Source organism: Lipophrys pholis (assembly GCF_963383615.2).
Source record: "Lipophrys pholis genome assembly, chromosome: 10".
NCBI lineage: Eukaryota > Metazoa > Chordata > Actinopteri > Blenniiformes > Blenniidae > Lipophrys > Lipophrys pholis.
In genome coordinates this window covers 11782405-11808680 of record NC_137640.1, presented here as the reverse complement: position 1 = coordinate 11808680, position 26276 = coordinate 11782405, and the positions used below count along the sequence as shown (strand labels likewise).

General features: G+C 40.9%; 1 protein-coding gene across 3 annotated transcripts in view; it reads left to right on the top strand.

The window, feature by feature from the left end:
• Nucleotides 1–2828: 2828 nt before the first annotated feature.
• The window catches only part of ssbp4 (single stranded DNA binding protein 4), a 92280-nt gene continuing 68832 nt past the window's right edge, over nucleotides 2829–26276 (top strand). For 2 of the 3 annotated variants that reach the window (XM_080474282.1, XM_080474283.1), the window contains exons 1-3: nucleotides 2894–3065; nucleotides 16157–16229; nucleotides 20864–20925. In XM_080474282.1, the coding sequence (XP_080330408.1) occupies nucleotides 3010–3065; nucleotides 16157–16229; nucleotides 20864–20925 (191 nt within the window). In that variant the 5' untranslated portion in view covers nucleotides 2894–3009. Of the gene's footprint in view, nucleotides 3066–16156; nucleotides 16230–20863; nucleotides 20926–26276 lie in introns of all 3 variants that reach the window. The other variant, XM_080474281.1, reaches the window with a different exon arrangement.

The following is a 26276-nucleotide window of genomic DNA, read 5'->3' as shown; positions in this document are numbered from 1 at the left end:
GCTTTTCCTTCCCGTGGAGGCTGCCTCCGGGGCGGAGCAGGACCTTCCAGGGGTAATAGAAGCCCGCGTGTTTAACATGGATCCTTATGGCTGAAACTGTTGCATAACACAAATGTAGGTAGTGCACTCTACCGACTAGAGCTCAGCGACAAAAGTTCAACACACATTTCAGAATGAAAAGAGCCAATGAGGTCAGAGAGAGTTGAATGATTTACTGTTGTGCAACTATGTTATGCACTTGAACCAAGTAAAGAAAATAAAATCTGAAATCAGATTTAATTGCCAATCAGAGATGTAATTATAGGAGCCTGTCACATCTATTGATGTATAAGAAACCAGTGCACTGCCTATTTACAGTTATTTTGTAATTGGAGTCTTGTATATTATATAAGTTGTTCTCAGACCACCAGGGTTTCAAGTATGAAATGGATAATAATAATCAATCCACATTTCACAAGAAACCAGTCAAAGATCTTGCCACGGCCTCAGCCTTGTAAGATGTGAAATACAGTCAAAGTTGTGCACCGATGCAAGGCAGTCACTACCTATGGACCACAGGGAGGATGAATCCAGCAGGAAGCTGTGGCTGAAGCCTCTCCTGTTGTGATCGAGAACACCTTTGATCAACTCAGTTGCTTCCATATCCACATCAATCATGCTTCTTTTCTTGACGTTGAGATTTGTTATCGAACAAACATTGTATCAGAAGGTACTGTAATCTGATGATATCAACAGATTAGCTATAATCCTTCAAATCTAAATCTAAATCCCTGAAGGTTTGGAACCACCACATTGGCAAATCACCAAACCTCTACGTAAAAATGTTTTCCACAACATTTTACAATATTTGTATATTGGTGTAAAAAGCCATTAATATAGCACAAGTACCAAACCATACGGTAGAAGTATCTCACAATCACATGTGTAATCTACAGAAATAATTGTTCGATGACTTGATTAGGAGCACAGAACAGAATCAATCAATCAATCAATAAATAAATACAAAGTTGAGTGAAATTCATTGACATTCCACTAATCCATAAACTGAATATATGACTTCATAAATGAAACCACATATTTCATTTTGTTATCTTAAAGGTCTGGACTGCATCTAGTATACCACCGCGACCTGCATGAAGCCATTACTGAAGACAAGAAAATTATGTGAGAGTTGTCAATGGTTCAATAATCATTAAAACACTGATTACACAGATTATCATTGAAAGTGTTTGAGCTCTTTTACAAACGAGATTTGAAACATTTCAAAATGTTACCTTCAGTTACTATTATGGTATAATTAGCTAGATCGCATAGTGCAAACTCAAAACAAACATATGGATATCGGCGCACAGACGCATGCAACCAATACAGAACTAATCCAGGGAGTTTGTAAATTCGTTGGTAAATATTATTAGACTATTTCTGCTCCATCTCTGATCCTGAAACTGTTGTAGAATGTCTATGCACATTGGAGTATAAATTTGCATGACATTCAAACCATATTATACACCTTAGTGGAGTTTCTCCACTGAAGTTTCTTTCCACAGTGAGGAATACAAACTTTAAATGTCAATAAGATTTGAAGAAATGAGAGATAACAATCGTCAAACTACCACCTGGTGATGTCAGAATCCTAAGAGGTTCGACCTTGGTATTGACACGTTTACCTGTAGGAATCATGTGCATGGGTTTAATCAGCAACTCTAGATTGGCAGTAGTTGTGAACGTCAGCGTGTCTGGTCTGTCTCTCTATGTTTGTCCTGTCATGAACTGACAACCTGTTCAGCAGGTACCCCGCCTTTGTTCGTTGTGAGCTCCCTTCCCCACCAGTTAAAGGTTGATAAAGTGCGATGGAAGATGGATTGATGGCTGCATGAAACTAAACGCACCGGGTTTCATTTCTTTGGTTGTGAAGGAGATAGTGTGGTGACAGACAGAGGATGAAAGACGCTGTTCAGATCAGTATTGTAGCATGCACTAATTTGTGATCTTCACTCAAGACTAAATGAAGGTTGTCTCAGTTTTCCCTTTTCACTGCATTTAATTCCACCCATTAATCTTTTGCCTCTTTAATCCATTACTGAGTATGAAGCGATCTGTGCTGGCAATGGGTGTTGCCAGTCCATCACAGGGCAAACACACAAAGACAGACAATCACCAGGACATTTCTTTCAATTAACCTCAGACCACTGAAGAAAATCAATGCACCTGGACAAAACCTACAGGTTGAGCATGCAAACGTCACACAGAAAGTCCCTTAAAACCCAAGGTTGGAGTGGGGATACCCTCGCTGAGAGTGCAACCCCCCCCCCCTCAAAAAAAAAAAAACCCAAAACAAAAAACATCTGCAGACCAGAACAAACAAGCTCTTTTGCACCTTGAAGTGTGGTATTTAATTTACATGGCATGGATTAAACGCTAATTGGTTACTCTAAATTGACAGTAGGTGTGAAAGTGAGTGTGTGACGGTCTCCAAGCATTCGCCTTGCGATGGACTGGCGACATGTCTAGAGTGGGGTGCCTTGACCCATAGTCACCTGGAATTGCAACAACAACTTCCAGCCTCCTAACAGGAGCCGACCTAAAGAGCAATGCCTATACCCAGAATGCCTTTCTCCATGTTTCCCCTCTCATCTCCTCATATTTCTGAGGTCCGTAAACAAGAAGTGTGCGTGTCCCTTTAAGAAGCCCCCGCCGCTTGCACAACAGAGGGAGGATGAGCAGGACTGCGGAACAGCGGCTGAGGAGGGGAAAAAAAAAAAAAATCCAACAGAGGACGGTTTCAAGTCCCCCCAATAGAAACTGTGCCTGATTTGTGGCCAATGTTGGAGATGTAAAAAAAAAAAAAAAAAAGGAGAGAGAGCGAGAGAGAGAGAGAGAGAGAGAGGAGGGGGAGGAGAAGGGGGGGAGTAAAAACACTAAAGGGGTAGCTATGGAGATGGAGCGTTTTCCTGGCTGCTTTCTTTGACAGGTGTTGAGTGGGGCAAAAGTCTTAAAACAGAATTCAGCATGTACGCCAAAGGTAAAGGAGCTGTCGTCCCTTCCGATAGCCAAGCGAGAGAAAAGTAAGTGGATTATGCGCTATATGTAAGAGTTTACCTGCTTTATCATGCAGCCGAGGGGACAGAGGAGGGGAACACAACTTTCCCAACTAGGTGCTGTAATTTAAAAGGAGTGTGCCGTGTGCGTAAAGTCGATGCGATGTCTCTGTCCTCACGGATCACCTTTTTTTTTTTAAAGAGCTGCCTCTGGTGAACTTTTGTCTTAAAAATGCCATCTCTCTTCGAGGCATTTTTTTTTTTAATTATTATTGTTATTATTAGAATTGTCGTTTTTGCACGGGATATTTACCAGCGCCGCGTGCATTCACTTCTTGTAACTTGTAACCTTTTCGTGGAAAGCGACACATTTCTGTATTTTAGGATGTAATTGCAGAAACGCGGCATCGCTTCTGCAGCATTAAAAGTTGCAGAAGGGTCTTTCGGTCTTATTTTGGGGCTGAAGCATGTTTCTGTGGGCTGGATGTAAAGCCGGCTGCTCTCTCGTCTCCTCGAAACTTTTAAGAGATTTTTTCAAAATTATTTATCACAATTCCCTTTAGAACAAATAGGTATTAAAAAAAAAAAAAAAAAGGTTTATTCACGTGCGTAAAGCTGAGGCGCAATCCAACCTGGCGATGTCAGAAAAAGTTTTGTCCCATTCAGCAGCAGTCATACGGAGCTGGTAAACTTTTGCACTCACATGAAGGAGAGTCATGCTGCCACCAACATTTTAATGGCACTGCTGCAAAAGTAGACTTTGTTATTAACAGATTTAATTGCGAATTGCCAAAGAAATATTCCTTGTCCTTGCGAGAGCTTCTACAGAAATCGGATGATTATTTATTACTTTATTTTCTTCTGTGCGAAGTTATTAGATATGTTTTCCTCGAATAGATTAACTTGTGACTGCATCGATGAACTTAGAAACCCAATGCAACTTTAAACGGTCGCTGTCATTGCCGGTGTGGGGAAGCTGCACCATGCCTGTCCTGTGTTTTAGTGCTCAAGTAAAAACATTTCTTTACTGAGTCTTCAAAGAGTTGGACCTTCTTTGCGTGGAAGCACTTTAAATCAGAATAGTCTTTTATCATCATCAGCTATTTTTAGTCACCAAACAGTCTGGGGTTAGAGGAGTAAGGAGGGATCCCTGCTGAGACGCAATTGTAATCTAAAAACACTGTCAAGTCCTCAGAGGCTTGGCTGCTACAGACTCTCATACATCTGTAATAGAGACAAAATTTCTTCAGAGACTCTCTTGTTTCTTTTATTATAATTTTTTTTTTGATGCATTGTCATGTCAAATTCGATTGATTAGGCTTTCTAGAGATGTGGCGGGCGAGTGTGCTCAGAGGAAGCTTCCACGTGTATGACTTTATACATGTTTAGTGCCACGAGCATTTGATTTCACCCTGAATTCACATCAATTTATTGTCAAATTGAGCAGCTTGGCGTGTCTTTAATGCGTCTGTGTGAGTGTGCTGATGTGGAGGAGTGACTCCTAAATGAAAACAGTCCCATGTGGTTTTATGAGCAGCAGGCAGATTGACCTTTGAACCAGCATATGATGTTTAAATATTGCATATGAACCATCAGCAGACGTTCGGCTGCTTTTACACCTGCTTCCAACATGCTGTTTGTGAGCTTGGGTTTCATTACTTTATTTACAACTCACTAAGAGCTATATATAATTCAAACACTTTGTTTTTAGACAGTTGTTTTTTAGTTGCACTTTCTCGTTCAGGGACTATGGATTATGGTCTGTGTGTCACTGGGAGTGAAATCAGTGCAGAGGCAGCGCGTATTTCAAATGATAGTGTAGGAGGAGGATTAATAATTTAACTCTTAAGAAATACTAGTCTTTTGAGAAGTGGAAATGATGATTGCTTCTTTGCCGAGGCTGCTTGTGAATAGCATAATTCCTCAATTAGTTTATTTTAGTGTGTTTGTTTGCATTGGTTTTGGTTTTTTTTCGGATCATTTACCAGCACTTCCTCAGTAAATACCCTGTACTTAAAAACTGTGTGTGTGTGTGTGTGTGTGTGTGTGTGTGTGTGTGTGTGTGTGTGTGTGTGTGTGTGTGTGTGTGTGTGTGTGTGTGTGTGTGTGTGTGTGTGTGTGTGTGTGTGTGTGTGTGTGTGTGTGTGTGTGTGTGTGTGTGTGTCACAAGCCTATAGGTGCTGTCCACACAAATAATGGACGACGCTTGCCCTCTCCCCTAACCTGTCTTGTCACCCTAACCTGCCCCGCAGGGCCAACACATGTTTCCTTGTAAATGTGGAGTTCACAACAGCTGCCTCAGTGCTTCACTGAATTAGTTCATATTCATATTTACATATTCATTCACCTCTTTATGTATTCAGATATTGAAAAGAGTCCGGATGGGTTTGTATCCTATTACCGCAGGTTTTGTCGTGGCGTGGCATTACGGCTGCAGCTCATTGATTACCTCGAGTCATAATAAAAAAAACTATACATTTATTGTATTTTTTTTTTTTTTTTTTTTACTTTCTTGCTCCTGTAAAATTAGGTGGTTCAGAAAACTTGAATTAAATGCACATAGGCTCTGATCGCATCTATCCCTCTACTAGACCGCTTTTACCCAATGTTGGGTTGCAGGGCGCTGGAGCCGATCTGAGCAGACTATGGGGCCAAAGCATGTTACACCCTGAACGGATCGCCGGTTGATAACATCTGTTATTATCATCCCAATAGCGTTATTAATTCTTAATATGAACGTATATTGGCTTTGATCAGCATTTGGGAGAAAGGGTGATTCTACAATCAGGGACAACAAACTTGCCGAGGAACAGTAAAAGTGTGACAAGACAAAAAAAAAAAGTAATTAGTTGAGAGCAATGTTTTCCTTGCACAGCTAAAAGCAATCACACAGTGTGAGGCTGTAGGCTGGGCATGGGACTCACACCGAAGGACTGGTAATACAAGAAAAAAGTTGTAGAATTGGATCTATACTGATAAGTGTCTTAGGATTTTTAGCAAATACCTTTTTATATTGTTCCTGCAGTGGCTTTTGTTGCTGCTTCAGTTCTCTTGTTATACTGTTAAGGTACTTTACATATAGATGCATTTATTGTTTAAATTTATCATGATTTAACATGAATTTGATATACTATTTTCTGATACCATATTTATAGAGTTTTCATTGAAAAAGTGCTCAATCTCACAAAAAATTGCATTCAGAAAGTTTCACTATACTGAAAACGTGTGAAACCTCCTCGTTATGTAAAGCAACTTTTGTTGCAAATCTTCCCAATAGTACCATTAAAAATAATGCTATGTTTTGTTTAGTACACGTGTATTTGCGACACTCTGTGCTTTTGTGTAACCGCCTGTGATCAGGTGCACGGTATCGAGCCCTGAAACCTGAAGCCTTTATAGAAACAAACTAATTGCTTTCCTATAGTACAACACATCTTCTTGTGTTTACTGTAGTGAAGCCTTTGATTACATACGGTAGTTTTCTGGCTTAGCGTACAAAGTGTTTCGGCAAGCGAGCTAAATGGTGCATATGTGTGTTCATGGCACTGTGCACAAAAGTCACGCATGTGTGTGTGGATTTTTTTATTTCTTTTCTTTTCTTTTTGAACCTTGAAACCAAGGCTGGAGCCATCCTATTTGTACATTAAATCCTGCACACCACCAAGGTCTCGCCACATAGCTGTCATTCAGCTGCTTGGTCAAGCTGTCATAGGAACACAGGTAACAGGAACATGGATGGAGTGTTTGCTCTGCGGATCCTTGAGAAATGTCATTGCGATTAGACATTTTGCAAAGGGAAAACAAGCTAATAATAATAATAAAGGTAGCTGAAGAATCGGTGCCCTTGCACCCAAGGAAATGAATTACTCCACACTTTTTTTTTTTTTTCAGTATTTAATTGAATTTGAATTGGTAGAGAGTAATACAGCAGCGTCGATGTCAACGTCTCCTTATTATTTAGGAACTAAAGCCTCTTTGAAATGTGCACTGACAAATCGAGCATCTTAATTAAAGGTGTCATTCACAAAAATATTGAAAAGCGCGATCAAACATCTCATTTGTTAAAGCACATCTTCAGTTTCTCAAAGAACTTTATTTTTTTGTCTAATAGTTTGTTTACAGTGGGGTTTTTTTTTTGTGGCATTTCAAGTGTTGCTGGATTTGCTTTGGAAAAGAGCTTCAAGTGCGAAGTTAATCAGTTTGTTTTGAACATGGGCTTCTTTACATCCTCTGCTCCTCCTCCGGCTCCTCCCATGTATTTACATGCAGTTTAATGGAGATCTTCAGGTCTGAATGCATGGTTTTGATTCTACACAGATGGCTCTGCCATCTGCATTTTAGCCTTTTGAATGCAGCATAAAGAGCTGCACACTAGCATAGGCATAAACACTGCTCTAAAAGTAAAGAAACCCTTGATTTGGCCTCAGCACCCTTTGGCTGACTGTGCTTTCATTCAGATATGTCAACAGTCAATTAATGCTGCCTTTCGTCAGCTGCTTTTGGTGCATCTGCACAGATTTGTTAGTTTTCTCACTTGAAATAAAGGAGACAGTATAAATATTGAAGCTACGTGCCTGAAGTTGTTAATCAGTTTGGCAACAGAGCACACAGAGGAGAAGTGTGTCAGTCTTTTACAGAGAAAAGCATCTGTCTGAGCAGCCCGCACGTTAATAAGGCTTCGTGTGTTCCTAAAAATTAGGTCTATCTTAGCCTAGAAAACACAAGTGGACTCATTTTTTATGGAAAGTTGCATCATAGTATTGTGTTGCTGCTGTGGGAAGCGTCCGTGGTCGAGACAATCGCATTGCTTTTTATTCACAAAATGCGCTTTTGCGAGTTAAATATGAAACTTTATTGAAAAAGAACTGCAGAGTTTAACTCTGAGGTTAGAGGATGCTGATAGGCAGGGGTGGTATTTGTTGGGATGGACCGAGGGGACCTGCCCTCCAGGGAAGAATAAAACTCTTCTTCATATAGTGATTTAGGCTGCTTTACCAGCAGAACAGGCAAAACACATCAAATGAGCTTTCCAACAAAAGAAGAACTGCGAACTGACATAGTCTCAAGAGTTGAAAGTCACGCTATGTACCGAGATGTACTGTCTCGCCGAGTTTCGATGAATTTCTCATGAAAGTATTTTGTGATGGCATCCATCAGGATTGAAAAGCATTATCCGAGATGAGCCACTATACAGGTCTGCCATGGCTGATTTCATTATTTGAAATTTATCTTTGTTACACTTACAATACATACAGATCTGAAATGTATGTTTTCATAAACAAATATATGTTTTAAAATAAAGTCACTCTCTGTTCATCGTGACTTTTTTTCAGACATCACCAGATCACTTGTTGAAATAAACAACCCCACAACTTTGGATCTCTTCACAAATCCCACCTTGCTTACATGTGATTCTGTCAGTGGGAATACTTTGATGACTTATTACCTCAGAGTGACAGGGGGCATGATATTGTGGGTACTTTGTGTGAAGTGGATACACGTTCGAGGTTTTGCAGCAGTAGCAGGTCAAAGTTAACAGTTAATTCAAGGTGTGGGTGAAGGTCATGATTAGAACCAGGGTCTTCGGCCCCGTTTACGCGACAAAGAAAACGAGTGTGAACACAAAACTCTCTTCAACTTTCTGCTGTTTTGAAGACTTAAACCTGCTGAAACAGTCACTTTGTTGTAGCCATATGTAAAATCATTACTTTCTGGTGAAGACATGTTTTGAGGTCAGTCTAAAAGCCCCTACATACTGTGCGAGTTTCAGCCGTTGCAGACGGTCGATCGCAACCGTAGGAAAATCGTGGCTAAATCTTTGGTCTTGACTCTAAATTGGTGGTCCCACGTCGCACTGCGAGACTGCTTCAGATATGTGGGGTGATCATCTCACGGTGTGGCTGCTGCTACGACATGTTTGTTACGTTTACATGTAGCGTGTTCTATTGGAAAATGAAAGAATATAACAGTAAATGGTAACATAAAACGCTAGTAGAGGCCAACAAGTACTTCAAGCACCTTTTAGTAAAATTGACACCCCAAGTTGGCCTCTCCATCGGACCAGCGACTCATCCATATTCTCCTCCTCCTTTTTGAGGGGGTTTCTTTCCAAACACATAAATGCCATTCATATTTATGTATAGGACATGCTATTCTTGTGCAATAATACGTGATTGCACAATCACGTATCCTTCTGCAATTTTGTCGTGGGCTGCGATTCTGCTTGCGTTTCATCGTGCAAAATGCACAGAGCACACTTCAGGCGCAAAGTTTATTAGATTTGTGTCGTACGGTACCAGTAAAATTGTTAAAATCACACAGTGTGTAGGAGCCTTAAGTATATGTTTTAGTAAAGGTCAGGTTAAATGTTTAGGAAATGAATAAATATCAGTGTAGTGTTCCAGGAAGGTGATGAATAAACAACATGTTTTGTCTGTGTATCCCCAACGTGTGTGTGTGTGTGTGTGTGTGTGTGTGTGTGTGTGTGTGTGTGTGTGTGTGTGTGTGTGTGTGTGTGTGTGTGTGTGTGTGTGTGTGTGTGTGTGTGTGTGTGTGTGTGTGTGTGTGTGTGTGTGTGTGTGTGTGTGTGTGGATTAACCCATGGCTAAAGCCATCCGTGTTTACATGCTCATTGACACTGATTTGTTTTGACAAAGGAACTGCCATAACAAAACCGAGCAAATACAAACAGTCTGTGCACTGGGAATAAGCTTTAGTGAAACGGCTTCACAGTATCACAGGTGTCTCTAACAGGCAGTCTGCCTCTCATTCACCTCCACATGATACATCTCTACATCTGCACAGTGTCAGATCCACACTGCTTTCATTTGATGTTTATAAATATTTTATATCTTAGAAATAATATTTTATGTTTTTTTTATTTTTTATTTTTTTTATTCACTTACACTTTGTGTTTCAGTCGGTACGACATTGAGCGCATAAATTTGACATGTTATATATCTTTATTTTTCTGATTTCACATGGGTTCATATGAAAGCAGATGTGGTAACGGGCGCCGCTTCATCCTCTATCAGTTACTTTATGAATACCTTACCTCACCCTGCCACTGCTCCCACTGCTGAATTATTAAAATGAAGACATGAAAGTTAATTTGCTAACTGTCTGTGCTTTAGCTGGCTAAACTCAGCTGAGACGCTCCCGTCTCAGGAGGCGAGTGAAGGAAGGTAGAAGGCTGGATGGGACAGCCCGGGGCGAAATGTCAGGTGTGTTTCCAGGAGAACAGGCAGTGGGAGAAATCTCCTTGATGTGTGGACATGCAGCAAAGTACTGCTAGTTTGCTTGCATAGGGTACAGATCACGCAAGGATGGAAGATCAGAAACTGTGTATTTTATTTATTTTTTACTCTACCCGCTATGTGGTGGAAAAAAAATGACATCAACAAGGTTGTATCTTAGGAGAAGAAGCACGAGGGATGGACAAAACGCCCTACTGCTTTGCTCTGCTGCTCTTTTAATGTGAATTCACACGCTTGCTTCATATCAAGGGCCTTGATATCCAGTCAGCCATCAAAGCTCAGGTCAAATGTTCTTCCTCCCACTCAGATTGATCCTGTACTTCTCACCATGTGATTTGCAACCTGTTTCCACCCTGTTGCTGTTGGTAAATATCATCTGTGGACGTCGGTGGACACGTGGTAGAGAGAATACAAGAGGAGCACGTGGTTTGGAGTTGTTTTGTAAGCGTGTCATCTTTCATTTCTGATTGACATATGCGACTAGTGCAGAGATGGCACTGGGCAAAAAAAAAAAATCTGTTTCTTTACTATTCACACAGGATGAAGCTGACCTTCAGTTTCCCTCTGACACAGCTACTGTATAGTACAACCCCCCCGTGTCTCCTTTATCTACCTCTCTGCTCCATCAGCTTGCAGAAAAAGTCTCCTCCTCAGCTGAGTTACACTTACTGCTTCTGACAGAGTAACAAAAGGTGTTCCCTGAAGCCTGGACTGAATGAGTGTTTTTAAATAATACATTGCAGCCAGGGCAGGTGCCCATTGCCGGGGCATAGAGCCCCTCAGATCACACCAGGCTCTGCCATGAAAATTTCATTGCTGCGGTACTCTTGGGAATCTCGGTTCGATTCTGTACAGTCAGTGTGGACGAGGTGTATAGAAGCTGCCGCCTGCCGCTGGGTATTTCACACTGCAGAGAGAGTCTCAGTTTTAAATGCTACATTGAGGGGCTCACCCTTTTTTGCCTGGGAAAAATGATTTGGCTTTGTATGGCTAATGCTGATATAGCAGAAATCCAGGCGTTACTATGTCAGCAATAAAAAAAAGTTTAATAAATAAATAATATATTTATATATATTTATATATATATATATATATGCAACTAGTGCAGAGATGGCACTATATATATATAAACCAATCACATCTATTAAATGATAACACTTTCACTTTAACTACAGTACTCACTATTGAATATTAAAATACACATTATTTCACAACTGTCCAGCTGCCAGATGTGAGACGGAGCCGAATAAAATGTTGACGTGCTCAATTGAGTCTGCTTCAGTCAGCTGCATTGCTCCAGAGTCCTCCTCCAGCTGAGCCGGAGGAGCGCATGCTTGTCTTGTGGCGCGTTCTCGAGCAAACGGGAGGTGAGAAAGGTTTCAGTTCCCAGTGGGGGGAAAAAATACATCTGAATGCAGTCAAACTGGGAGCTCCCACTGGGAAAATGGGAGGTTTCCGAGCGCTCCCAGAAGCTGAGCTGATGGCATTCACCGTCACAACGGCTTGAGCCAGAGTTAAGGAAATGAATTGCTCTGCTCACATTTAAGTTGTTTTCATTCTAACCTTCCCCTGAAATAAACGGGCAGTCTGTAATTATAAAGTTTTCATAGCAGTGGATATAATGATTGTTGGACAGCTGCGTAGTAGATTTGCCTATATACTGTAACAATAAGCTTAATTTCATCGTCTTCATTGATGTATTTGATAATGAGCTTGTTTGTTGTTTTTTTTACTATAACAACAGCATTAATGTGGCGACGTTGCTTTTCATTTGTCATGTGAATTTTGTATAACCTACCCAACTGGTAACTATCCAAATTCAGAGCCTCATGATCTGATGAGCCACATGTTGCTTTCCTGAGCCTTTGAATGATTGAGTCATTTTATCATATAAACTTTACACAAGAGTTAAGCTGAAGAAATTCTGATCCAAAAATCCAAAAAAAATAGTCTTTTTAGCCCCCCCCCCCAATACTTATTCAAAAATCAAAAGAAGTAACAGCCATATCTACATATTTATCCAAATGGGAGGAACACTCATGCATCTGAAGGGGGAAAAAAAGAAAAAGAAAAGAAGCACAGTCATTTTGTTACGGCCGCAAATAATTAAAGGAACGTCTTGCTAACACTGATCACTTTCGCTCGACAACAGTCGCTCTGTTTCACAGCGATATTAAACATTTACCGGAATCAGGTTGTTACGACTTGTGGCTCATTTGTTGTGACAGTGAGAAAGCCCTCCTGCCCCTGTCTGTCTGTCTGTCTGTCTGTCTGTCTGTCTGTCTCATCGCTTGGTATTCAAACTTCATGTAATTTACTTTAACGCTTAATACTCAGTGTGCACTGTGGCCATGATTTGAATGAATTTCCAAACCTCTTGATCTGCATTTTTGTAATCAACAGCTTTTCATTTATCTGAAAAATTCCTGATTTATAGCAATTTTGTTTTATTTTTTATATATCCTTCTTGTCTGACAATTTCAATTTGATTTTATTCAGATAAATTGAGTCAAATGGCTCTTGTTGACATTGTCAATAAACTAAGTTAAAGACTAATACTTTCAGTAGTTTTGGTAGAGGTGGTTTTGTTGGAGGTTTTTACAACAGTAGTTTCACTTGAGACGCGGAACTTGAGTATTAAGTCTTTGTACCCTTTACACCTCTCTTGTTCACTCCTTTATCCTCCATTGCTGTATCCAGCAAACACACATTTTTAAACATACAGGGCAAATATCACTGTCAAACATTTTTACCGGTATGGCGAGATTAGGGAATGGAGGAAGTGAGAAATACAGGCGATGATAGTGTCTAGTATGCTAGTGAAAACTGGTTTGGACCGGCTGTGAGAGATCATTGTCTTTTAGCAGACGGCTGTCAAGACTTTGCAGTGAAATTCGGTGACATCTTTAACAAGATAAAGAATCAGGTTGTTCAGTTCCGGCCAGCTCATTATTGATTCATGCAGTATCATCCAAAATCAACCCAAACATCATAACTCTGTGTCTGCCCCGGCCTCGATGCATGTGATCAGCATGGAAACAGTCACCTGCCGCACGCAAAAGCACAGCACTGACTTTTCATACCCGGGGAAGGGTTGCATGCAAATGATCGCCCGCTGCACTTTCCATCTTCGTCTCTGCATTGGAGTAAAAATAATTTGTTTCTTTATGTTGGAGCAAAGTTTGTTTTTTCCCCTGACTTTGTCATGGAAAGAGAGCCGTGTCAGTACGTATCTGAAAGTAAATTTTTTTTTTTTTTTGATCTATTTTTTTCCCCATTATTTTGGTCCAACAGATAATATGTGACAGCGTTTGCATTGTTTTTCATGCTGGTGTTGCAGTTATTAAGTAGTGCTTCAGCTGTGTTTTTGAAAGTCTGAGCCAGCTGCAGCCGTCTGGATCCTTTCTTGTCTGTCTGGGACGAGCTTAAACAAGGCAAAAGCAATGACAAGTGACAAGAATGAGCCAGTTGTTAGAGGAAGTGAGAAGCAATACGGTTTGAGAAAACGTCCCACTCTGTGATATGGAGATGATTTGATTTGATAGATCAGGTTCATAATATACCGCAGTCCTTTGTTAGATGTCTGCCTTAAGTGTTCAAAGCAATATTTCTACATCTGAAAAAGTATCGTCTCTTGCTGTGAGTTAAATGAGAAGATCAATAACCCTCGCATGTTTGCTAAATATGAAGCTCCAGTCACTATTAGCATAGCTTAACATACAGAGTGGCAAAGAGAGGAGCTGAGCTCCATCCAAAGAGAGCAACATTTGCCAAGCATTACCTTTTTTCCATCTTTTGGAGGAACATTAAACTAAACAAACAAAAGAAAACGCTATTTTTATCGTACTTCATTTTTCAAAGGACAGTTGTTTAAATCCACCAAAAGACTGCTTATATGTTTACCTCTAAAGCTCCAATATTGTGCTAGTTTAATTCTTCACAAATGGAATTAATGCGGGACATATTCACGATTCTTAATGGACTTAATGGACTATTTCTTGGCGGGATATAAAATCATTATGGGGTCCTACCATGTTGCGAGGCAACCACATTTCTATTTGCTAACAGCTAAATTACTTGATCGGAAGCAAAATTTAAAACAAATGTTTTGACTAGTGAGAAACTGCACAGTCAGAAATTACATGAGTGATTTGACATAATTTAATTGAGAGCCAGTTTAATGGAATTATCAGTATTCTTACTGAAGGGTATTTTCTAGTATCCCGAGGAATTGTAGTAAAAGAGTATTTCTTGTAACATGTTCAACTTGCCAGTCTGAAGCACAGTTGTAACATTTTTCTTTTCAACTGCTATTTCCACCATTAAAACTTGTGTGCTGGCCCCTCACAACAAAGAGGAGCGACATTTTAAAGCAGCCGTCAGACTCTGTGCAGTTTGCATGTTCTTCATGTTTCTGTACAAATGTCCTGGTCTCCTCTTGTAATCTAGAAACATGCAGGTTCATTGGCAAGTTCAGAGTGTGTGAATTTTCTTTTGTGCCAACCTGTCCAGTATCACCCAATGTTTAGTTCACAAAAACTAAGATACCAGTATTGTGAATCGAGTCTGATACTGCCGGATTTACGTACATCCCCTGCTACGTACTATATGACGTCATGCGCCAGCAACGTGGCCCGTAAGGCAAATTGTAAATTATGTTTATACAATACCAGAAATGTAATCACTAGTAACATTTGGACCAGCAGAGTTTGCCCAACGTTGCTCATTAGTTTCACTGCTCAGTCGATTCAGGAGCTGTGCTACGTGCTACGTGCTACGTGCTGCATGCTACATGCTACAAAGAGTTCAATGCTACATGAGAAACATGATCACCTTTGCATATAATTTGCGTATGGAGTATGAATTAGGCTAAATGGCATTTAATAAGTACTTGTATCTGTACTCAATATCGGCAAGTACCTAAAGGTTAGTATACTTGGAATCGTTTACAAAACTGGTATCGGTACATCTCTATCTAAAACCCTTTATATCAGCATCTATCACTTTTGGAGGGATATGTGGGAATGTTATAGATAAAAGTGGAGTACCGTTAAGCCGTTTAGGCAGAAAAATTAAATACCAATAGACAATGTTTCACTAATTTAGCTAGTTTAGTTGTAATGGAAAGGGGAGGTGCAGAGACAACCCTCAGAAGGAAAATCCAAAGCGGATCTTACGTATAGCAATACGTCTTTTAGGTTTGTTGGCTTCACTTGGATTTTATTCATATTGACAACGGAGGGCAATTTGTTTGTGATCGTTTACAGATCTCATGTGGTTAGAAATTAATTGCAGTCCATTGTTTGTTTATTATGACACATGTATTACTGATGCGAAGATAGTAATCAACATGTGTCTGACCACGAGAGCCCACCCTGCGGCACAGTGTTTATCAGAGTCCATTCTTTTTCCCACCTCGTCTGCAGACACTCTCCATCTCTTCTGTCCATGTTTCTCTCACTGTTTTGTTTTCTGCCTCTGTGCCTCAACAGCGGAGCTCCTAAAACCACGGAGACATGGCTGCGTGCCACCAAGGCTCTTTAGCACAGAGCTGAGGAGCTTTACATCGCACATTTACAACTCACATCGTATATGATCTTCATACAGTGAGATCGTGTTTGTCCAGACTCTGTGGAGGTTTTCTGCCAATTCTGCACAAATGTTGGACTTTCCAATTTAATGGGCTACTTGGAATGAAACAAGTGTGACACATTTAGGGATGAAAAGAGAGATTGAGTGTGTTTTTTAATTTTGAAATAATCTTGAATTAACACAGCTTTTTTTTTTTTCTTCAAAATGAAGCAAACACAGAATGTGATCCTTCATCGCTGACTTCTCGTTTTCTTTCCCCCTCTTTTGCAGGTTAGCTTTATATGTGTACGAGTATTTGCTGCATGTTGGCGCACAGAAATCCGCACAGACCTTCCTGTCAGAGGTAAGAGCCGCCTTCAGCTTGACTTCCTTTTCTCTAAGGATGAGTGTGAACCCCCCTCCATTGTATGCGCAGCAATGGTATTCACATTATAAATTGCTCTGGGTTCAAGCAGCTGTGGAGGTTAAAGGCTGCTGTCAGGACTTTGGAAAACTGTAAAAATATTAATACATTAATGATGTTACACTTGCCTTTTTTCAGATATTAAACAACAAGAAAGGTCTTTTGACTGTTTTTTTTTTTTTATTTCACACAATGTAAACGTGGTGGTAGCTGGGTTACTTAATGTGATTACCCGCCTATCATTATTACCTCTAATTTGTAATCAGCTGTATAATTAGAGTAGTTTGACACTTTGTAAGCGTGTTCAGCTTTGACATTTAACAGCTGAACCCGCGGAGTAAAGAAAGTCTTTGAGACCACCACACACCTAACCATTTTCCCCAGGTCTGCTAGACTTATTAGTCCCATATTATGTCCCTGAACTGTTGGAAGAGGTAGGGTCTCTAATGTGTTGCATCCTCTTTCTTAATGGACATCCTTCCTGCTAATGGTCCCACGTCCAGGCCTTCTCCCAGAGAACACCTCTCCAGCCCGCTGGCTTTATTCAGCTCCACTTAATACTCTCCCCAACACTGAGAGGGCTTTAATGGCAAGCAAAGGCAGCTCTGCATCATTCAACTTTAATACTGACATCATTTATCTGTCATTTCATCAGGTGAGTTCAGGATAGAGTTGCAGAGAGATACTGTTGCGCTTGTGAGAGCTCACAGATGTGAGCACATGATATACTCACCTGGAGTCGTGCATTCTTGACAGTTTAAGGAGAGGCTAAACGCTGAAACATGTCTTTTAAGCTGTAAACTAACTTGTGTTCCTCCATTGTGGGTGGTGATATTGACACACTCCATTTGTATACAATGGTATTTCGTGGGGATGAAAATTGAACGACATGTCCCCCCCCCCCCCCATGCACATTTTTCTTTGAAATCAGCTTACATCTTAAGCGGACAAAGCCTAGATTGAGGCACTCCTTGTGTTTTGTTCTGCATCATGAGATTTATGTAAAAAGCACTTAACGCCCACCTCTACCAGTACTCACCTGTCAGTGTGAGCTTGTGAGACAACGCAGCCTGGTCATCAATCTTACTTAATTGAATGTTTGGGCTGCAGCCATCGACTCGAGACCGCCGTGGTTCTCCACCATACTGATTGCGGCTGCCTGGGGACCCTGACGGGAGAGAGTTGTTCATGTCAGTGACTGGGGTGCACTCAGGATTTGGGGTTGTTTGCCTTTTGCAATGAACCGGATAAACAACTGTGGAACTTCCTTTGGTCTCGATCTTCACACATTCAAATGCTGTCGCCTCTGTTCAGCATCTTTCCACAGCTCCTTATAGACCCCTGGAAACTGAGCCACAGCTGGAGGTGGGCTCAGACTCGAGGGCAAAGTGAAACTCTAAATACGTGGTCACTTCTAAGTATGCTTGCCCCAAGGTTTTTGGAGTTGCAACTTACAAAACTTTTTATTGTTTTTTTTTTTTCTTTCTTTCAAAATTGCTTATGGAGTTACTGCAACTAAGCTGCAGGTGTATTTAATTATTATTATTTTTTAAATGTACAAAAGTTTATAGTTCTCTCTGAAAATGTTTACTTATTATAAATATGGCTTACATTAAAATATTAAACATAACTTGATAAGGATAATTTAAGTGTCCATATATATTTTATTTCTATTAGTCAGTTAGATGGTAGGATTTTAAAGAATAAAACAAAATTAAAATCTGAACTATATTGAAGTTTCACTTTTCTGATGCCTATTTTATTGCTTTATGATATATCACAAGTTGCAAATAGCTATCATGGCTCAGTTAAAAGTAAGACTTGATTTTTATTAATTATAGTTATTGTTAGACAAGGACTTTACATATCTCCCAATTTATAAAACTCTAAATTAACAGTCCTCTGGTGGCTGCTTCTGAGATGATGTAGTAGATGGTAGTAGAAAAGTTTTCTAAAATCTAAACCGTGCTCATTATTGAGTAGTGACAGAGCGAAAATAATCACAAGCTTATATACACAGAACATGAAGTTGAACACAAGATAGATTGAAATCACGACATCAACAGAGAATCTTTTCATAAAATTGCTAAATCTACTTTGAAATGTTTTGAGTTTTCCTGGACAGTCAATAAGAACCCAACAACTACAAATGCACCTTTAAAATATAAGAAACAAAAACAAATGAGAAAACAGTGTGGGGAAAGTTGATGAGTCTGAACTCCACCGAATTCGAAGCCCTCATGGGTGAATCTTCTGGAGATTGAGCGTTATCGATGAGCCGAAGGAAAAGGTTGAAGTTCTAGGTTGCCGGAACACACGCAAGCAAGCACGCACGCACGCACGCACACACAGGCCATCAAGACGTAAATGGCTTCAAAATGGGATTAAAACAACATCCCACAGACATGAATTAATAGAACATACACAAAGACACACAGAAGCACTTGGCATGACCAGCAGGCATTCACGCTAAGACTGCGAAACCAATTTGACGCCAGTCGCCTCAAACCTCGTGCCTGCATCACTACGCTACTTAATAGTTTTGTTTATTTCGAACACATCTTCATTTTTATTGAATTGACTTATATAGCCAGTGTCATTTGTGTATTTGGTTTAGACTGGCAGTAATAGATAGAGCTGAGCAAATGCAGCAGCTCGACTTTTGACCTTTCCCCTCTTCCTAGAGCTGGGAAAGTAAACTTTGAAGGGTTCCGACTGTTTGAAGGTCTTTTATTGTTCAATTACCCGAGAGTATTACCTTGTCCTTGATTTGATGCTTTTATGATTTGTTTTATTTTAAATAAAAATAAGGTCCATAGTCGTATAAATGTCAAGAACATTTATTTATTACATTTACTTCTTATAGTGGCAGCAGCAGCCGACATCTTCATATTTCAGACTTACATCCTCAAACTGCAGCAGAAGTAGTCACTGTAACGAGCAATACATGATTTTTCAAACATCTGTATTGCTGGGCAGACCTCATTTCTCTCATTTATGTCCAGCACCATGACTTAATTTGTCATTGTGCATTATTTTAGTTGCACGTTTTTTTTTGTTGTTACCTTTTTGATTTTACCATACCCATTTGTTCCTCTTAACGTTCAGCTCCTACTCATTCTCCTTTTGCCAGTGCAAACCCACGCTGTATCAGATCATTAGGCTAGTGTAAATATTATTTGAAAGACAAATGCAGCTTTGATGAAGAGATAAATCCCTGAAAAAACTGAAACATAAAAACAAATTGTGATGTGAAAAGTACTTACAAGAAAGACAAAAAAAAGGCTGATCAAATTTCGTTTTGCAAAAAACTGAAAGAATACTAACTGATTGTAAATTTTTAATAACTATGAAATATCAGAAATATGAAAGACAAATCAGTCAGTGTATCTTGCATTTGAACTCATCAGTACAAGACTTCAGCAAAAAGTGTTTTAATGCCATTCTAATACACAGCTGAGGAGTTGTCTCATTGAGGAAAGTTTCCCAAACTTCATGTGGGGTGATAACTTATTTAGAATGTTTTCAAAGAACAGCAGTGTTTTCTTCGTAGGTAAATTGGGTAAAAGTGACCATTTTGCTTGCATTTCAGATATCTATATTGTTTCTCTCTTTGAATTTGTGGAAATGATGTGGGTCTTTTTGGCTTCTCTGAATCACAGTCTCATGCACGCACTCTTACAGTAAAACATGTGTGTTTCAGGAGACAAGGGACACACACACACACACACACACACACACACACACACACACACACACACACACACACACACACACACACACACACACACACACACACACACCATTACACAGTTGTAGTGTACACACTTCTGTCCCCGAGGGAACTTCGCCACTCTATGCTCTCTCTCTCAGCGCAGCACTCACCTGTTTAAGGGCATTAAATCAACAGGCCCACACCAACATACAACACATCACATCATTATAAGCGTCACTGGGGAAATCTGTAGAACAGACCCTTTAATAGAAAAGTGAAGTGACTATCTGCTTTTTCCTATAGAGACTACATATAGAAAAATAGAGAAATCTTGCTGCTGTCATGCTGTCCTCACAAACTCTGTTGAATCATCTCCGAGACTGTATATATCTGTGTGTGTGTGTGTGTGTGTGTGTGTGTGTGTGTGTGTGTGTGTGTGTGTGTGTGTGTGTGTGTGTGTGTGTGTGTGTGTGTGTGTGTGTGTGTGTGTGTGTGTGTGTGTACAGTCATGTCAGTGGGAGTCTGTGAAGCAGGCAGTGGGTCTGCTATCTCTTGCTGGATCTTATCTCAGCGTCCAGATACAGACAGGAGCTCTGCTGGTTTGTGAGGGCAGCAGAGAGGACTGCTGCTTCAAGACAGTCACAGTTTCTTATCCTCCAACTCCGCACTGCAGATCACTGGGCTTATTCGGCGGCCTATTTTTCTGTCCGACCATCACTCTGTCAGTCTAAAGTTGAGAAGATAGTCTAGCAAAATGATGACTTTATGCATAAAACATGGTGCGGTGTCTAATTTTTCAATTTTCTCCTCTTTTTCTCTTCAACTCATTCCTTTTTCTCCATTCCAACTTTTGTTACAGATCCGATGGGAAAAGAACATCACACTTGGGGAACCGCCAGGATTTTTACACTCGTGGTGGTGGTATGTATCCGCTATCTGTCTGTCTTTCTTGACCACACTTTTTTTTCATTAGCTCACATTCATACTGTAGCTTTTCTCTTAATGGGGTGACAAAATGTGCAGCAGTGAAGAGACGGATGGTAATCACAAGGAAATGCTAAGTGCGTTATCTCACACATGTTAAACGCTGCACTGCTGATGCCTCTGATTGACAAGTTAACTGGATACTCCTTTCCCCTGGTAGGAAACTTAAACAGCTATTTTATCAATGATGTGCAGAGACAAAAACACTCATACTGGCTTCAGCTGTACCCCTTCAGATTCTCACTATGAAATCTTTGCAGAATTAGCTAATAGTCATTACTATTTGCCGTGCACCTGTGGATGTACTCACAACTTGCACTGGATTACTGTTATATTGAAGGAAGCCTTGTGATCTTCCCTCAGAACTGGCTCGGAAGATGTGCTGTCTGACCATGTGTATGAGATTATAGTAATTTCAAACTGCCACAATTGCAGGTGGGGTGAAAAGCTGGCTATCACAAAGCAATGGAGAGACAGGACATGTTTTGGGGAATAAATGGATATAATCAGCGTTCTGGAGAAAGAAATTCGGATAGAGATGCAGTGGGTTGTGAGAAAATGCAATGAAAAGTTGAGAAAAGAATGAAATGTAGAAGCAGAGGTAGAAAGAGAAGGATAGATGCTGGTACATCTTGCACCTCTGCTCAGCTGGTTGGTCATGGCACAAAGTGGTTGAGAATAACGGATCATTGATTTTAAAAAAGTGTAGAAGTGGTCCAAAAATGCTTGCAGGTCTTTTTGACCATTCAAACCAGCAGTTGCCCAGAGTGCAGAGAAAGTTCCTGCCTTCCATCTAAGTTTGTGTTCCTGCTGCTGGTGCTCATCTCCACAATTGTTGGGCCATGCACAGTTTATAAGCTCGACTGCGATTTTGCTTCCCTACTCTGGTAAGCAAGTTATTCTCCTATGACTGCGCGCAAGTTAACACGAATCCTGAATATTTCGAAAAACACAGGCTTCATCTGAGTGGTCTGGCGTGTCCATGGTTGTAGCAGAATTTGAAGCTTGTGCGCTCGCTGGTCCTTCATATAGTCTGATGAGTTGTGGTTCAGTTTATAAAGTGTTCATCCCTTCAATTCCAAAGTTGGTGGTTTGATCTCCTAACATCTTGGAAGCTTCTTCTAATGGACTGAGTGGCTTGCATGGCAGCCATGTTTTGCTTTATACAAGTAAAGTTAATTTCTGTTGTCAAAGAGGGTTTACAATGGAAATTAAGATACTGATATGAAAGGAAGTGTTCACAACACAAGCTAGAAAATGGACCTAACAGCTTTTGTGGTCTTATTTATCCACTTGGTATAAAACATCATGCACCTGTCCCTCTCTGCTCGTACGAAATGTGTGCCTTCCCTCTGCGCTCTGAAGAGGTGCCCATCATAGTTTGAAAATCTTTTCCCTGTCGTTTAGATTCAAACTGTTTGACCTGATGCTGTGTTTAATAGAAAGAAGGTTCTGCTGTGAGTTGTCCCTTTTTTCCTTCTGTTTTCTTGCCTCTTCATACAGATCTGAGAGATGTGTTATTGCCAGGTAAATAGAAGCTGGATGACTGGGTCAGTGGGTTTATGGCAAGACACTTTCTTACCGTGTCTAAATTGAAGGGAATAAATACGAGGGGCGACATACTTCCTCACAGCTGGTGAATGTGGTTTGATTCTATGCTGAGGATTCGTTTTTGTGGGGTTTACATGTTCTCCCTGTGCCAACACCGACGGCCTCACTCATCAAATCTCATCGAATGTCTTTTTGTGTTTTCCCTGTGATGGACCGCTAGCCTGCCAGACTGTAGGCTGCCTTTTACCTAATTGTATGTTAGATTGACTCCAAACCCAGCGTGATCCCGGTCTGGATGAAGCGGACATGGAGGGCGGCTCAATTAAAGAACACCCGGGTGTTGTATTTCCCCTCGACAGTCTTCACACTGACAAATCCGACTTGCAAATGACAAGAGGAGGAAACATCAAGACAGAGGGAGCTGGATAGCTGGAACAAGTGCAAACAAAGACTCCAGCAAGCAGACACTCGAGAAGGTTGAGAGGATGAATCCTCGGCAAGGCAGCATGAGAGCCAAAGAGAGGGGATAAGAGGTTTGACAGGGCTGGCTTTGTTTGTCGTTCATGCTATCCTGCTCATCCCCAAAGCCCCCTGGTTGGCCCTGTGTAATAAACCCGGACATGCGGCTTCACTCATTCATGCTCCCTGGCCCCAGTGTGTTGTGATTGTGCAGCCTGTTGACACGGTTCATAATGGTCCTTAAAGAGCCTGGCTTTTCTCAACCTGACAGCTCTCAATTGGACAGCTACCAGTAATACTGACAGAATGACATACACAAACATACAGTGCAGTGCAAGTTTGCTCTCGCCTCTGCCTGAACCAATAAGAGTGCTCGCTCAGGGAGACTGGGCCTGTGTGTGTGTGTGTGTGTGTGTGTGTGTGTGTGTGTGTGTCTGTGTGTGTGTGTGTGTGTGTGTGTGTGTGTGTGTGTGTGTGTGTGTGTGTGTGTGTGTGTGTGTGTGTGTGTGTGTGTGTGTGTGTGTGTGTGTGTGTGTGTGTGTGTGTGTGTGTGTGTGTGTGTGCGCCACAGAGCAGTTGGAGATAGGCCGATGATTAGCCAGGATGGGCAGGGCAGGACTCCAGTGTAGTGTGACCTAGCTAAGGGGCGTCTGTCTGGGCCACGCAGCACGTGGACACGGACACTCTCTTGTGGTGGGGTCGGCTACGAGAGGCTACCACCCCTAAGCCTCCCCCACAACAAAAGCTCCAGATGGTAGGAAAGCCACCAACCTCCCTCGTTCCTCACCCTTCGCTCCCCCTTCCTCAACCTTTGTCTGGAGGTTGGTCCTTTTGTTTGCGGAAAAGAGACCCCTGAACGGATTAACTCTTTACATTCCAGCCTCTTTTGTGTTAAACAGCCCAAATTTAAGAACCCGAGCCCAGCGCTATGCCAGCCCACCCCCCTCTGCCATCCACCTCAGCACCTCACTGTGGTTTTCTTCACCCTACCTCTGCCTCTGTCCGTGACTATTTCCTGTACAGGACAGTGTTGATGGGTGGTTGCCTCATAATAAGACTGTGGCTGTAAGAGGGGGAAGGAGAGGGATGTTCGGGGTGGGGTGGACCGGGGGAGGCTGGTGGTGGGGGTCACTCATCCACATCTGTTGTTATGGGTGGAAGGATAAAGAAAAGGCTCAGTGAGGGCTGCAGGTGTTGATTGTGTCATTAGCCCTCTCTCTATTGGCCGCTGCTAGTTGTCTCCTCCTTATCCCCAAATCGATTGCTTTAACCAGTTTTCACTGGATGGCTGCTGATTCCTCAATACACATCCCCCCACACCCCTGCACACAAAACATACACACAGAAAAACCTCAACACAACAACAGTAGCAGAGGGATCCTCTGTGTGATAGCCTCTGGCTGAAATTGTTGTTTGTGTGGGGCAGAGAAAACAAGAGTCCTCTGCTCCTGATTCACTGGACGTTTTTAAAAATTCTACTCTTTTTTTTTTTACCATCTTTATCTTTCTTTATCTCTGGTTCATCCTTCACTCTTCCTGAGCTGTGTTTTTTTTTTTTTACATTACGCTTCCCCAGATTGTTTCTATAAATAAGTCCATGGACCCCCACTCCAGTGTCTGATTTGTCAAAACATTACATTGATGACAAACCCTGGCAAAACACCAACTGTCTGAATCATACAAAAGTAGAAGCCTTCCAATTACATATGAACAGTTTTTCTGGGGTCTGAGGATGTGTCTAATTATGTTTTAAGTCCCATTCTTGCTTGATGCTAAATAGATGGAGATAGACAGAGCCACATGTCAGTCTACTGCGTTCATAAGTGTGTAATTTGGTACGTTTCCATTGAGCTCGCAGGTTGCAAACAAATTAGGACCACTAATGACCAGCGATGTTGCTGCACAGAGTAGCTCGTGTTTGACTTGCAAAATGAACGAAAAAGAAAAACAGAAATGCCGTATCTCTTCCCAGGACAGATTGCATGAATGTGTGTGTGGAAACAATCAAATCAAAATTTACGTCACCTGGACACTGTGACAAAGAATCTATAAATAAATAGACTGTATTTTATGATTCAGTTTAATTCCTGAACAGTTTCTGGTTTTTAAAGAATGGAACTCTCCGTTCCTATGACATTATATTGCAACACTGCTTTAAAACAGGAGGCGTCAAACTCGGGGGAGAGCGATGATTACTGCTGCTTTTATAAAATTCACCGTCACAGAAAGACTTTCACGTTAAAGCGGCTTTGCTAGTAATACGGTAACAAGCTTTCACTGCTTCCTCACCAGACTCTTTGTTCAAGTCTCAGTGTTGTGTTATGCCTGTTATGCCTGTCTCAGTTGTTGTGCCCATTTACACAACAACGTTTTCATGCATCGTTTTTGCGTTTTTGTTTCAGACAAGTTTCTTGTTTAGTTAGCATGTAGTTAGCATGCCAGGCCACTAGTTGGCACTGCTTGTTTTTGTAATGAAACCACACAGCGCAGGGGCCGATATGCTATAAATATTAACAATGGCAAGTACGTGGACATTCTTGCAGACAGAAATTTAATTTGAATTGCTAGTAAGCTTGACTATGAACTGAGAAAAAAAAAAGTTCCAGAAGAATCAGGACAGGGAGTCATGCCACTCTGAAGGCCGCCATTGTTGTTATTGTAAACAGACAACCAAAAGACAATAAAAGTTTTCCGTTTTCTCTTAAAAACAGCGTGTAATTGAAGAGTTTGATCCCCAGTGAATAAGTTGATAATGTCTTTGTAACTTTCACACTTGGTCATATTGGCACCCTTAAACTATATTTTAAATGTTGAATGTAAATCAGTGGACTACGTAATGAACCGAATGTGCACTAATTTGCACTATATACAGTAATCTTGTTATATAATCCTAATCTCAAATCTAGAAAAATCTCAGGAGACGTGTGTAGTTTACAATACTTTAAATACATAATATAACAATATAAAAAGAATAAAAATCTGAAAACAGTCCAGGGTGTACAAGTGACAGGGAAGACATCCATACGTTGTATTATCTTTGATTGTGTGTGTGTGTGTGTGTGTGTTTATATGCACAAGTGTGCAAGCGTGCATGCATCCGTGCGTGCATGCTAATGTCCCGTGTGATAGGATCCCCTTTCCATGGCTGTCCCCAAGGATGACTGACAGGTTGAAGTATCTTCCTGTGTTTGGTAGTTCATTTTTGAGCTGTCAGTTGTAATATTTAGCCACAGTCCAGAGGGTGTTTGATTTTCATGGCACAGGGATGTTGTTCTTCC